The sequence below is a fragment of the Ursus maritimus genome, unplaced genomic scaffold, assembly GCF_017311325.1.
Source record: "Ursus maritimus isolate PB19 unplaced genomic scaffold, ASM1731132v1 scaffold_18, whole genome shotgun sequence".
Lineage (NCBI taxonomy): Eukaryota > Metazoa > Chordata > Mammalia > Carnivora > Ursidae > Ursus > Ursus maritimus.
The window spans coordinates 19,417,124-19,429,810 of NW_024424230.1; the positions used below are offsets into that span (position 1 = coordinate 19,417,124).

Below are 12,687 nucleotides of genomic sequence, written 5' to 3' on the forward strand. Positions count from 1 at the left end.
AGTGGCCTGGCGGGGGCGTCACATAGACGAAGGGGGCTTGCACTTTCTCCACGGAACTCCAGAAGTTGAAACTAGAATCAGTGGGTGGAATATACAAGGGGGCCAACTTGTGATTAAAATGGAACAGGCTGCTTTGGGAGGTAGTCATGGTCTCCTTACATGGGAAGCACCCACATAGAAGCGAAATAGCCACCATTCAGAATGTTCCGGGAAGGGACACAGGCACACAGGTGGCAGACAGCCCCGGACTCAGCCACAGCATTCATTTATACTTCCTGATGCTCACGAGTCTTTAAATCCTGTATATTCTTGCTATATTTTGAATCTGAGCAATGAGCATGATTTACGTGATCCCTCCCCTTCCCCCTGAGTTACTTCCTTCTGTACTGTTCTGGCTTATGTAATGGTGATACTTTATACTAGGTTGCCTTTAGATAGCATGTGCTTCCTTCGGTATCTGAATTTTATTGTTGTCAGTTCAGATTCTTATTGTTGTTGCGTTCTTTGGAAATTAAAACATTTGGCTACAAAAGAGGGAAGATTCTGCTTTGTGGGGATTTTTGTTTTTGGATTAGAAAAACAAATAAACTTTTTGATTCGTAGCAGTAGAAATTCATGGATAAATATTTTGAGTGTCAGACCCACTGTCCCGCATCAACGTTCACCCAACAATAGGCTCAGAGAATAACTACTTGGAAATGCAAACGAAAATCTAAGCTACTCATGTTCCTCTTGGTTTGCAAATGCATAATGGTTTTGCTTTAAGGCGTAAGCTATAAAGTCAGCAGTGGCTGTCTCACTGTCACTAGTGCAACATCCCTGGACCCCAGAGTGGGTAGTAGTAGTTAATAAAAAGCTCAGCAGTATTTCTTCCAGACCAAGTCATCGTGCTGTATTCTGTAATTTTATTCATGGAAACCTAAAGAGTGTTTACAGTACGGTGTCTATCTAGGATCAGAGTAGTGGGGGGAAAAAATGGAAAAATGTCCAAACATCTTTGCATGGCAATGATGGCATTACTGGTGTGTTTAATAAAACCTTTATTGGTACATTTTCCGGTGTGGTGGCATTGGCAGAAATGGTCCCCCTTTGGATTTGGAACTCAGCAGCTGATGAAATGCAGTAAACATTAATTTGGAATGGGCTGCCAGTTTTGGAAAGCCAGGTGACATTTTATTATATTTGTACCGAGCAGGGGCTGTGTCCCATACTGCTGTAGCTTCCGCTGTCAGAGGCTTAGCTGGCATTATGGAAAAAAAAATGGCAGGCCTGAGAATCTTATCCCCTGAAATGAAAGTCGAATGCCAAATTGAAATTCCTGTAGGATTTCCGATAGCAATGGGGGAATTGAGAAGCCCACAATTAAGCATATGGGCATTAAGATAATTGTCAGATCTGTTGGCGGACATGATAGAAGACAGATGGGTACGAATCAGTGCGCTCCACTGCAGCACCCTGGGAGACAATTTGACGTTTTACCTGCCTGAGCTACTCTGCCATATTTGTCACTGAATGTACAGCACGGCATCTTACTGCGTGTGAAGTGTTGCGCCGGGTACTGTAGGTGCACGTGCAGTCCTGCAGCGCCCTCTAGTGAGAGGCGTTTGGGAGTCTTGTTTTTCGGAGGCCAGTCTTCCTTCCGCAGGTCCTTGCTGCCCTACCTCTGGTTGCCACTAAACTCTGCGGTTCCTCTCACCCTTTCAGGTCGGGGCCCATCGTGAGGACGGTGTGGCCCTGAGAGGCAGCCATTCTCTTGTGCCAAACCAGGTTCCAGTTCCACAGCTTCCTGTCCAGTCTGCAACGTCCCCTGACTTGAACCCACCCCAGGACCCTTACAGAGGTAGGTCCTCCTCCCAAGGCACCCTGCCCTCACTTAGACAATAGCAACTGCAGTGTTGATCCCAGGCTTACTTGGCGTTCGTTCCTCAGGAAGTGCTGGCAGAAAACCAAGAATCAAATTCGGTACAAAAATGGTAAGCAAATGGGAAAGTAGTTAGAACGTAGCCGGCTAATTGTGTTTCTTCAGGAACTGTTTTGCTCAAACATCCTCTGAAATCCTGGTCCTATCTCAGCAGGGAATGAGACAACAGCCTGATGAGAGGAAATTTTATTTTAGCTATTTCCACATTTTCCTCATTCGGGTCCTCTAATGTGGTTAGTTGTAGCCTGAACATGATATTTCCAAATGAATAGGAAGGAAGGAAATTGTTTTTGTCGTTTAAGATCGAAGGAAATGTAGGTACGTTTCAAAACTGGAACTTGGTGGAATGATTTTCACTCTTTTCATCTCGCCCCGCAATGATTGCCTCAAACCAAGGACTCCAGGCAGCTTTCGTGACCCCAGGAAGTGACACGGTGCAGGGCCCAGACCTGAGTCCCCTGCTCCCTGGGTGACTGGCTGGCCCATGGACTCTCAGACACTTAAATAACATTCTCTCATTTCCACCCCCGCCCCTTGTTCGGAATGAAGATGGTAACACTGCCATGGGGATAGGCAGGAGCTTTTGTTTCACCTGCTAAACATTGTACACATCTGAGTGTTAATCATATGTGTGGAGAGAGAGAGCCCTGCTTCTTCGTGTACACTTCAGGGTAAAAGGCATGACCTGACGATCTTGTGAAAATGCAGATTCTGATTCAGGAGGTCTGGAATTCTGCATCTCTAATGGGCTCCAGTGATAAGAATGCTCCTGGACCACAGACCAAATTTGGAGTGACTACAAATAGAGGAGAATTGCCAGTAGACATGCTTCTACCGTAGAAATAAGTGGATACGTGAGGGGCATGCTCTAAAGTGTACTATGATCTTGAAAGGTGAAATGCATTGTGATCTTGAAAGTTGAGCAGTGGTAAAGCTAGAAATTTCTTCAGTGAGCAGCTAACTGCTTTCCATATGTACCATTTTTAAATGCTGATTACTCCTTGAGGATAAGAGAAGCCTAATTTCAGAATATCATTAGGATATCTATTGAAGCCTTGACTGTACGTATTTAGCGTACTCCCTGGGAATTATATTTTAAGGACATTTTTCTATTAAATCATTGCATATGGAAGAAACTCAATATAATAGCTGATATTTACTTGGGTTCTTAATCAGAACATTGAGGTGTGTGATTTTCATGATTATGATTTTCATTGCAATTAAGTTGATGTTTTGTAGACAGTGAAATTACCATCTACTCCAAAAGATTGCAAAATAGAATTTAACCTCGGAGCCAATGCAGGGAAAACTTGCTTCCACAGGTGCATTTTTGAAACTTCACCAGATAGCATGAAAAACCACGGCAGAAGGATCGCAGTGCAGCAGCCTGAATCGTATAGCCCGCAGCTCCGCTAGCTGCAGAGCGCGTCTGTGCCTCGAGTCTTCGGTGGAAGCGTCACCTGGTCTCTCTCTCTCTCTTTTCTTTTTTTTTTCTGTAGGCATGCCCCCAGGATTGCAGGGCCAAAGCGTCTCCTCCGGCAGCTCTGAGATCAAATCCGACGACGAGGGCGATGAGAACCTGCAAGACACGAAATCTTCCGAGGACAAGAAGTTAGATGACGACAAGAAGGATATCAAATCGATTACTAGGTCAAGATCTAGGTAACAGTATATGATACTGTCGCTTCATTTAATTCCTTTATTGGACTTTGATGAAGTGAACAGAACAGGAAGAAACTATTCAGTTTTTTCCTGGCAGGTAAATCTACAGCTGAAAAGAAAATTAAAGGCTTGCTCTAGAGGTACGAGAGTATCATTTCAGGTACTGGTCCTCTAGTGAAGCCCAAAATGTCTTTGCACTTACGAATTTGGACCTCGTGCTAATTGCACGCAGTACAGACAATTTGTAACGGATTCAAGTGCAAACGGTTGATTTTTTTAAAACTGTACGTATTCTGCGAATTTGGTCAGAAATGATCTTTCCAAAATATTTCTAAAAAAAGATCTTAGCCATGTTGAAAACTCAAATGAGGTATATTGCAACTATGACTTTTTTTCTTGAACATGAGAAAATACTGACTTCCCAGCTTTATAAACATGTTGATATATATATTAATACCTAAATTGCTCACTTTTTTCTCCCAGATACTCCCTTCTACAGAAAATACAACTGCAGGAAAATAGTTTCTGATTGGTTTTCTTAAATATCTGATATCTTTCAATTAGAATCTATCTCCTGGATTGCTCATCCTAATCTGATGATCAGATGGTTTTGGAACACCGTGACACCCATGTTCTTTGCCTCAATTCCCTTGGGTTGTTTTTATTTGTTAAATCAATTGTGCTGTGATTGCATATCCCCTTTTAAAAGCTGTCGTTCTTGGGGTTAGATCTAATGTCCTTTAGGAATTAAGAACATGCCACTTTTTCATATTGCCTTTATAATGATTGGGATGGATTTTATTACATGTCCTGCTCAAAGTTCCAAAAGTCCTAAAAGCTCCTTACCCCTCCCCTCCCACCATCCCCGCAGAGTTTCCTGACTCATGGCCACACTGGTGAGATTTTAAGGAGGGGCTTTCACATCCCTACCATCGTCTCTGTCAGTCCACTCAGTTCTTAGTAATTTAACTAGTGGCTGTGACTTGTGCATATTAATAGGTTCTTGGAGGTTTCAGTACAACATTTTTCACTTGCTGTTAAGAACCTTCTTCTTTTAAAAGGTTACTCTCGTGACATTTGCTTATGTCTCTGAGCCTGTGAAGTAAGGCAGTGCTAGGCAGTTTTCTTTGCATAACCAATCTATTTATTATTTATGAGTGAATAACCAATTATAATTAGTTGTTAGCCTGAATACCTTTGGAAAACAAGTTCCCACTTTCCAGCCCACATTGTGAAAGCCGTGGCGACCTGTTTGATCTTTAAAAACGTTACCTAAGTGTTAACTTCAGGATGGGCCCCGCAGAGACTTGGCTCTCTTCCCTTTTCACTTCTTATGTCCTATTTGTGTAGTGGGATGTGGATGCGAATTAATCGTAACTGTGGCTTCCTTGTCAGCAGAAGTCATGGGTGAGGAGGAGGAGGAGGGTTCGGCAGAAGAAGTGAGAAGGATCAAATGACACAGGAAGAGCCTTTCCCCGCTGGTTCGGTTCAGTTGTGTGTCCACCAGCACACATCTGTGGCAGACGGTCCCATTTGGAAGGGAGTTGAACCTAGGGGGAGATGAGCCAAGTCTTACAGCATCTTTCTTTGGTGTCTTCCTCTTCCCCTCCCTTACAAGTGTTCTTGGCTTATGTACGTTATCTGTATTGGCAACGTGTGCTTGCAACCTAAGAATACCACTCCCATTTTTGATTAATTGGAGCTTCTCGGCTGTAATTCGTCCTTACTGCAATTTGAAAGCTACCCAGAGATTCTCCAAAGTGGAAGATTCAGTGCCGTGCATGCTAAGCTAACATTCATTAAGTGTACATAACTTACCCCATGTCTTCCTGATCCGAAATGTGGTGATTAACATCTTTATTCTGTGAACATTTCACATTCATGGAATTTTCAAGTAGAGCTTAACCTTCATGGTCCTTTAGACCAACGCTTGAACTTCGAGATTAACATCCTTACAGATGGTCACCTCCATGTTGTTTTGTATCACGAGGAGTCTGTTACTTTTCAGTGAAGTTTTCCTTCGTTTTGTATATGTCTTATGACATCTCTTGTGCCCAAAAAGTTTCTTGCTCATGTTAACTCCATCTATACCACTCAGTTCTCCATTCTGTTCTGCCTTTCTGAGACAACACATCTCCCATGCCTCTTTTTTTTATGTAATCACCCATGAAATATCTGAAGCCCTGATGTCATGAAACCTTTTTTATATGACATGCTTTCCAGATGGCCTGTCATCCTATTTGCCCTCCATTCAGAAGTTTCTGATCTGTCAGCATGACACCCAGAAACAGACAGAAGTAATCTTGCCTTTCCAGATTCTACTGGGTCCACCCATGCCTTTGCGATGAATCATGTAGTATTTTGGTTCTCATGATCAGAGATTAGCTTTTGAACTTCGTTTTTGACTCACAATGAGATCATGGTCATTTATAACCAGTAGGTGTTTGGTATTTGTTTTCTTTTGTTTGCTTTGTGTAGTGGATGTCGACTCAGGTTTTCCCAACTTGTTCTGGGGATGACGAACATCTGTGATGTGAAAAGCCACGGAGATCATGATGTTTTTAACCTTTTTACTTAATGCATGGAGAAAATGACTCAGATACATTAAGTGGATTGGCCACGCCTTCAAAGCTCGTTAATGGCGAAACATGGACAAAAGTCCTCAGTCTTCGCTCTTACTGCTCTGGTGTCTTGAATGTAGGACCTTCTTCCTCCTGTTTAGCTGCGTCGTGTTCAGTGTAGACCTATCCAGATCCTTTCTCAAACACTTGTTTTCCTCAGGTTTCAGATGCGACTGAAAGAAAGTTAAAAACAACCACACACACACACACACACACACACACACACACACCTTTAGTGTAAAATGCTCTGATCTGTGGCCGTGCAGAGAAGCTGAAAGGCTCAGTTGACCGTGGCCTGCTTTGCAGAGTGTAGCCTCATTGATCAAAGCTGTGTTTGCCCCTCTGCCCCCTACATCAGCTTGGGCGCGCTCGGGGCCCTCACTTTAACTTCTTCTGTTTTGTTTGGGTTGAATGGGAGAAACCGAATGTCTCGTGTACGGATTGTCACCTCCATTTTAGCAAGCCCCAAGATGTGCAGTTCTGCCACGGACAGCAACCGGAGACGGACACGTCCCCTGAAAACTCCGGCACAAAAGAAAACTAACTTAGATAGCTTCTTTTTCCCCACACCATTAGAAAATGTCGCCTCCCTCTTGTCCCACAGCAATAACGATGACGAGGACCTGACCCCCGAGCAGAAGGCAGAGCGCGAGAAGGAGCGGAGGATGGCCAACAACGCCCGCGAGCGCCTGCGCGTCCGCGACATCAACGAGGCTTTCAAGGAGCTCGGCCGCATGGTGCAGCTCCACCTGAAGAGCGACAAGCCGCAGACCAAGCTCCTGATCCTGCACCAGGCCGTGGCCGTCATCCTCAGCCTGGAGCAGCAGGTCCGAGGTCAGTGCCAGCCCGCCCCGCCCCCAGGTCGCGCAGCCGCAGTGAGTGGGGGTGGACTTGGCCGGCCGTGAGCCGCGGCAGGTAGCGGAGCCCGAGGCCTCGTTCGGAGCGGCGGGGTCGAGGGCGGATCCCCGCCTCCCGCAGTTAAGTTACAGGATTCTCTCCCGAGGAGGACGGCATGGCGACGTTGCCATAGGTACCCTCGGGCCTGGAACTTGGGCTGGTGGCTGGAGAGCGCCCTTCGCAGCGCTCGCGTCCGCTCTGGCCCGTAGACCGTCGGGAGCAGGGTCCGCAGGTGCGCGGAGGAGGGCCCGCCCGCCCTGGCCAGGCGCCGCGGCGCTAACGAAACGCTCTGCTTCCATCTTCCGCAGAAAGGAATCTGAACCCGAAAGCCGCGTGTCTGAAAAGAAGGGAGGAAGAGAAGGTGTCCTCGGAGCCTCCCCCGCTCTCCTTGGCGGGCCCGCACCCTGGGATGGGAGATGCGTCGAACCACATGGGACAGATGTAAAAGGGCAAGTGTGTTCTCAGCATTTCGGGAACCCTTTCCCTGGTCAGTCCCTCTTCACCAAGACGACAGCCAGGAAAGTCAGCTTTCCCCCAAATTAACACATTTTTTTCCTTCCCCTTGGGAAAAAGAAAGAGTTTAAAAATAAAACATTTACTTCTTCTGTGATACGCGTATGAATTAATTCTCCTCTCTTTTTCCCTTCTCAGGTCCAAGCTGCCACATTGCTTCATTAATACAAGAGACCACTTCCTTAACAGCTGTATTATCTTAAACCCACATAAACACTTCTCCTTAACCCCTTTTTTTGTAATATAAGACAAGTCTGAGTAGTTATGAATCGCAGACGCAAGAGGTTTCAGCATTCCCAATTATCAAAAAACCGAAAAACACACAAAAAAAAAAAAAAAGAAAGAAAAAAGTGCAACTTGAGGGGTGACCCTCTAACATATCATTCAGAATGTGCAAAGCGGCGTGTGCAGGCTGAGACGCAGCCCAGAGACTGAATGGCAATCTTTCCACACTGTGGAACAATGCATTTGTGCCTAAACTTCTTTTGGAAAAAAAAAATATAATTAATTTGTAAGTCTGAAAAAAAATATTTAATTTAAAAAATTGTAAACTTGCAATAATGAAAAAGTGTACTTCTGAAGACAACTACATGAACGTTTTTGTTGGTATTCAAGTCAGCTAGTGTTTATAATTACTGGATATTGAATAAGGGAAGCTCGGCTGCCCTAGTAACAAAACCAGCAAACGTCCTGATGACAACGAAGTGATGACATTAGCCATTCCTTAGGGTAGGAGGAACAGATGGATCTTATAGACCTATGACAAATATATATATAAATATATATATAAATATATATTAAAAATTTAGTGACTATGGTAAGCTTTTGTTCATTTGTTTCAGACTTTTTTCTCCTGTAAAAAAATAGTACTGATTAACTTTTTTAAAAGAAAGATTTTACTGTAAATACGGATTTTTTTTTTTTTTCTGGTCTTATTTCTGTCCCTTTCCCTGGTTTGTTATCGTAACCTGTAGTGCCAACTCTGCTTCCGGAGGGGTGGTGCAGGATCAAATGCTGACCCTGATGTTGCTTTTCATTCATAAATAAGTAGAAAGTTGTTTCTCCAGTCTTTTGGGAACACAGGACTTAAAAGTCACATCATGTGTAGATATTACAAGCAGCATTACCAAGACATGGCAAAAAGAGTTTGTCTGAACTGTAATGTTGCGTTTGTGACCCTATTCTGGGATTTTCAGAGGTACAAGGTTAGAATGCTACAATGTTACCACTGTGCCTTCCAATGTTTATATCATCGGAAACATAACATAATCAAAGTGGCTGTGATTTAACAAAATGATTCCAGTGTTACCTACATGTGTAGCCGAAGTAGTGTGCAGTGAGGCGTTTCTGAGTACATGGTCAGATTTTTGGAAAAAAACAAAAACAAAAAAAACAAGTAAAGTTCAAAAACCATCAAATGAGAAAATTGCAAGTAGTGTGACAGAGCTGATTGATTTTGTTGCTTTCTTGATTTTTTGTTTTCCAAATGGGTTTACTAAGATGTAGATGACTTAACTGCCTCCTCCTTCGTCTGAAAAATGCCAATATTCAATCATCATGCAGCATTATAACAAGCCTTATAAGTCCTAAAGCATTAAGTTGCACTTTCTTGAGGAGGGGTAGTGCAGTATTTCTCTGGCCAGTATGAATGAAGTTTATACTTAACATATTTGATAGAAACATAGATCAAGCTATGGCACAGCAACTCATCAGATAGCTAGCTTTGACGTCTGGGCACAATTGAACCAACTTCCATCGTGAATCTTTATAATGATTGACTTTGGTGTATAGTGCAGTAAACAAATAGTGCTCCTAGTTAAGTATTTGTCAGCATCCTTTTGTCTCTAACTCGTTTCTATTTTTACAGCCACACAATCTTGGCATGTATTAAGAAAAAAAAAATCCCTGTTCAAGTAGTTTTTCCACCTATCAGCACTGAGTAAATGCCATAAATCCATCGAAATGGTCTAAATGTTCCATCTGTTCTCCTGTTTTGCCAGTTATATAGTAATGAAATACATTTGTAAATTTTATGCAACAAATGGCAAACGTATCATTATTTTGAAATCGTGTATGTAAAAGTTATATTTTTACATGTAGACTCTTGTTATTATGTGTTTTAATACATTGTATCAGTTTTTGTTGTTTTTTTTTAAACTGTGTGGTTTAAAAAACGTCTCATTTAAATGAAATAGTGAGCTACAAGAATCTGAATTTTATGTTCATTTCCGAAAATGTAAGAACAAATAAGATAGTTACCACGTGGTCATCTTTTACAAACCCATAAACATTTTGATTAGCTGTGTGTGTGTTGAAAACTGTAAATATGTTCAGTAGCGATAAAACTAAAATACTTTGATTTGTTGATAAGTTCCTAAAATGTGGAGGTGGATTCAAACCTTAGGAGAATAGCAGAAATCAAACTTCATGAAGTTATTTTGAGGCTTGCCTGTGAAGTGGACGAACAAAGGGGCTCAAAGAAGGGCGTGGAAGACAACGTTGTGTACTCTCCCCTCCTCCTGAACAATGGAAACCATGTGTAACTTGTTCCCTCAGTATGTTGAAGATTTCCTTTTAGTGGTACATTCTGCACTCATTTTATATAGTCTACCAAGGCGGGTATCCCTAGGAACGATATTATAGAGGAAGCAGGTCTACTCTGATCACATTCAGGATAAGTGTACAGAAGAAAATATGGTGTTTACTCTTTAGGGAACTGGAAACACTCCCTGCACTGATGTACATTTTAAGAAAGGCACTCTTGATACGTGTTATCATAAAGGTGCTTCATAGAGCTGATTTAAAGTTTTTCAAACCTGTAAGCAAAGCAAAAAAAAAAAAAATTAAATTGTAGTCGATTATTTTTTAAATTGGTGCTTTATATTTTGTTCTCACTCAAACAGAGTAAAAGCTGCAATTTATTATTCACCAGCTTTGATGTATTCATTACTCAGTAATGTAATACCTCTATTGTCGAATTCCCTTTGGAAATAAGCGAAAAACTTTCTAATGGCCACCCAAAGCTGCTCACTACTTTTGCTTGGTGGAGAAACATGATCTGCACCTCTACCTATTAATTGGGTTGTATCCCCATTAAAAAAAAAAAAGAAAAGAAAAGAAAAAGAAAGGTGGAAGGGAATGTGGCCTTTTTAGTGTGTTTTTTCTTGTCGTTGTTTTGTAATTATCAAACCCAGGTAAGATATTGGTATCCTGCGCTGGATTTTCGAATGATACTTAGCAGAAGACAGGATTAGCGAACTCTACAGAATTTCGTAAGGGTCCATATATACCGTGTATCTGACGCTACTTAGGCTGGGGATCTGGTGAAGAGACGTGGACTTTAAAAGCAACTTGGACAGTTGATCCACCTCCACATTCAAGTAATTTATGAATATGCAGAATAGGGATCTGTTCACCTAGAAGCTTTTACCATTTGTCTTCTGTGTAGCTGCAAGGAACACTAATGTTTATACAACTGTCAGTCCACCCAGTAACACAACTGGTTCTGATTCAGTCTTCCGATTCCTTTTTGTTTTTCACTTTTTCCTTTTTCCTGATTTTTTTTTTATTCGTGATCTTTATTTTGATGAGGGGTTGGGGGGTGGGGAGGGAGTTGAACCAAGACTTGGGGTTAAGAGGATTTTCGTCTTGGATCCAACAGGCAGAATATGATCTGTGTCCAAAAGTGAACTTGAGTCAGGAATGAGACAATTTCAGCATAAACAAGCACAAAAATTTAGTCTGCTGGCTGACTGGAAACAAAAAAAAAAAAAAAAAGGTCAAGATGGAATATGATGAACTCCAACACAATGGGGCACCAAGGCCTTTAGGCCTCTCTTTTTATTTTGCTTTGGTTTTGTTTGTTTTTCTTTAGAGACATGCTCTTTCTCATGGGACTTGAAGTGGACTCATGTTTGTGCAGTGCTGGTTTTGCCATACTCATTTCAAGTATTATAGACATATGTAATGGTGAAAATATATGAACTGTGGCCTTTTTCATTCTTGTTACTTGTGATGCAATTAAGTGAAGATAAGAAAAAAAAAAAGCAGAGATTTACCATGTATCAGTGCCTGGCTTTTTGTTATAAAGCTTTGTTTGTCTAGTGCTCTTTTTGCTATAAAATAGACTGTAGTACACCCTAGTAGGAAAAAAAAAACTAAATTTAAAAATAAAAAATATATTTGGCTTATTTTTCGCAGGAGCAATCCTTTTATACCATGAATATTACAAAAAAAAATTGTCAGATTCTGAATATTTCTTCTTTGTAGATTTTTGGAATCATTATGAGTAAAAGTTTGTTACTTTATTTTACTATTTAAAAGATGTTATTTTACCATGTGTTACTGAGATGAAACTGTATGGTAGCTTTTTTTTGGTTTTTTTTTTGTTGTTGTTTTTGTTTTTGTTTTCATTTTGTTTTTTTAGTTGTAGGTCGCAGCGGGGAAATTTTTTGCGACTGTACACATAGCTGCAGCATTAAAAACTAAAAAAAAAATTGTTAAAAAAAGAAAAAAAGGGAAAACATTTCAAAAAAAAAAGATAAACAGTTACACCTTGTTTTCAATGTGTGGCTGAGTGCCTCGATTTTTTCATGTTTTTGGTGTATTTCTGATTTGTAGAAGTGTCCAAACAGGTTGTGTGCTGGAGTTCCTTCAAGACAAAAAACAAACCCAGCTTGGTCTAGGCCATTACCTGTTTCCCATCTGTAGTTATTCGATGAAGTCATGTACATGACCGTTCTGTAGCAATAAATGTGCCATTTTTATAAACTGTTTCTGACACTTGTTTCATTTCATTTTGCATTGTCCATATAGCTCTGATTCTCTTCTGTCAGTAAAACCACATCTATATTTCATTTTCCAAGTGTTGGAGGTATTGACAGCTTAACAAACAAAACATACAAAAAAAAAAAAAATTTAACAAAAACAAATTGAAAAGCAAAGCACATGATTGACCAAGGAAGAGATGCCCTTAATGAAAATGGAACGGGATGCATGCAAAACAAAAAGAAAACTGTCTAGAGGATTAACTAATTGAAGGAATATAATTAATGTGCGTGTAACACTGAAGCT

At 41.3% G+C, this 12,687-nt stretch overlaps 1 protein-coding gene across 11 annotated transcripts in view; it reads left to right on the top strand.

Annotated features, from left to right (window-relative positions):
- Positions 1–12,387, top strand: part of TCF4 (transcription factor 4) — a 346,179-nt gene extending 333,792 nt beyond the window's left edge. For 6 of the 11 annotated variants that reach the window (XM_040632484.1, XM_040632490.1, XM_040632482.1 and 3 more), the window contains 5 exons: positions 1,705–1,840; positions 3,421–3,583; positions 6,809–7,038; positions 7,410–7,550; positions 7,753–12,387. In XM_040632484.1, the coding sequence (XP_040488418.1) occupies positions 1,705–1,840; positions 3,421–3,583; positions 6,809–7,038; positions 7,410–7,546 (666 nt within the window). In that variant the 3' untranslated portion in view covers positions 7,547–7,550; positions 7,753–12,387. The remainder of the gene's footprint in view (positions 1–1,704; positions 1,841–3,420; positions 3,584–6,808; positions 7,039–7,409; positions 7,551–7,752) is intronic. The other 5 variants (XM_040632487.1, XM_040632485.1, XM_040632486.1 and 2 more) reach the window with 1 other exon arrangement.
- Positions 12,388–12,687: the final 300 nt, after the last annotated feature.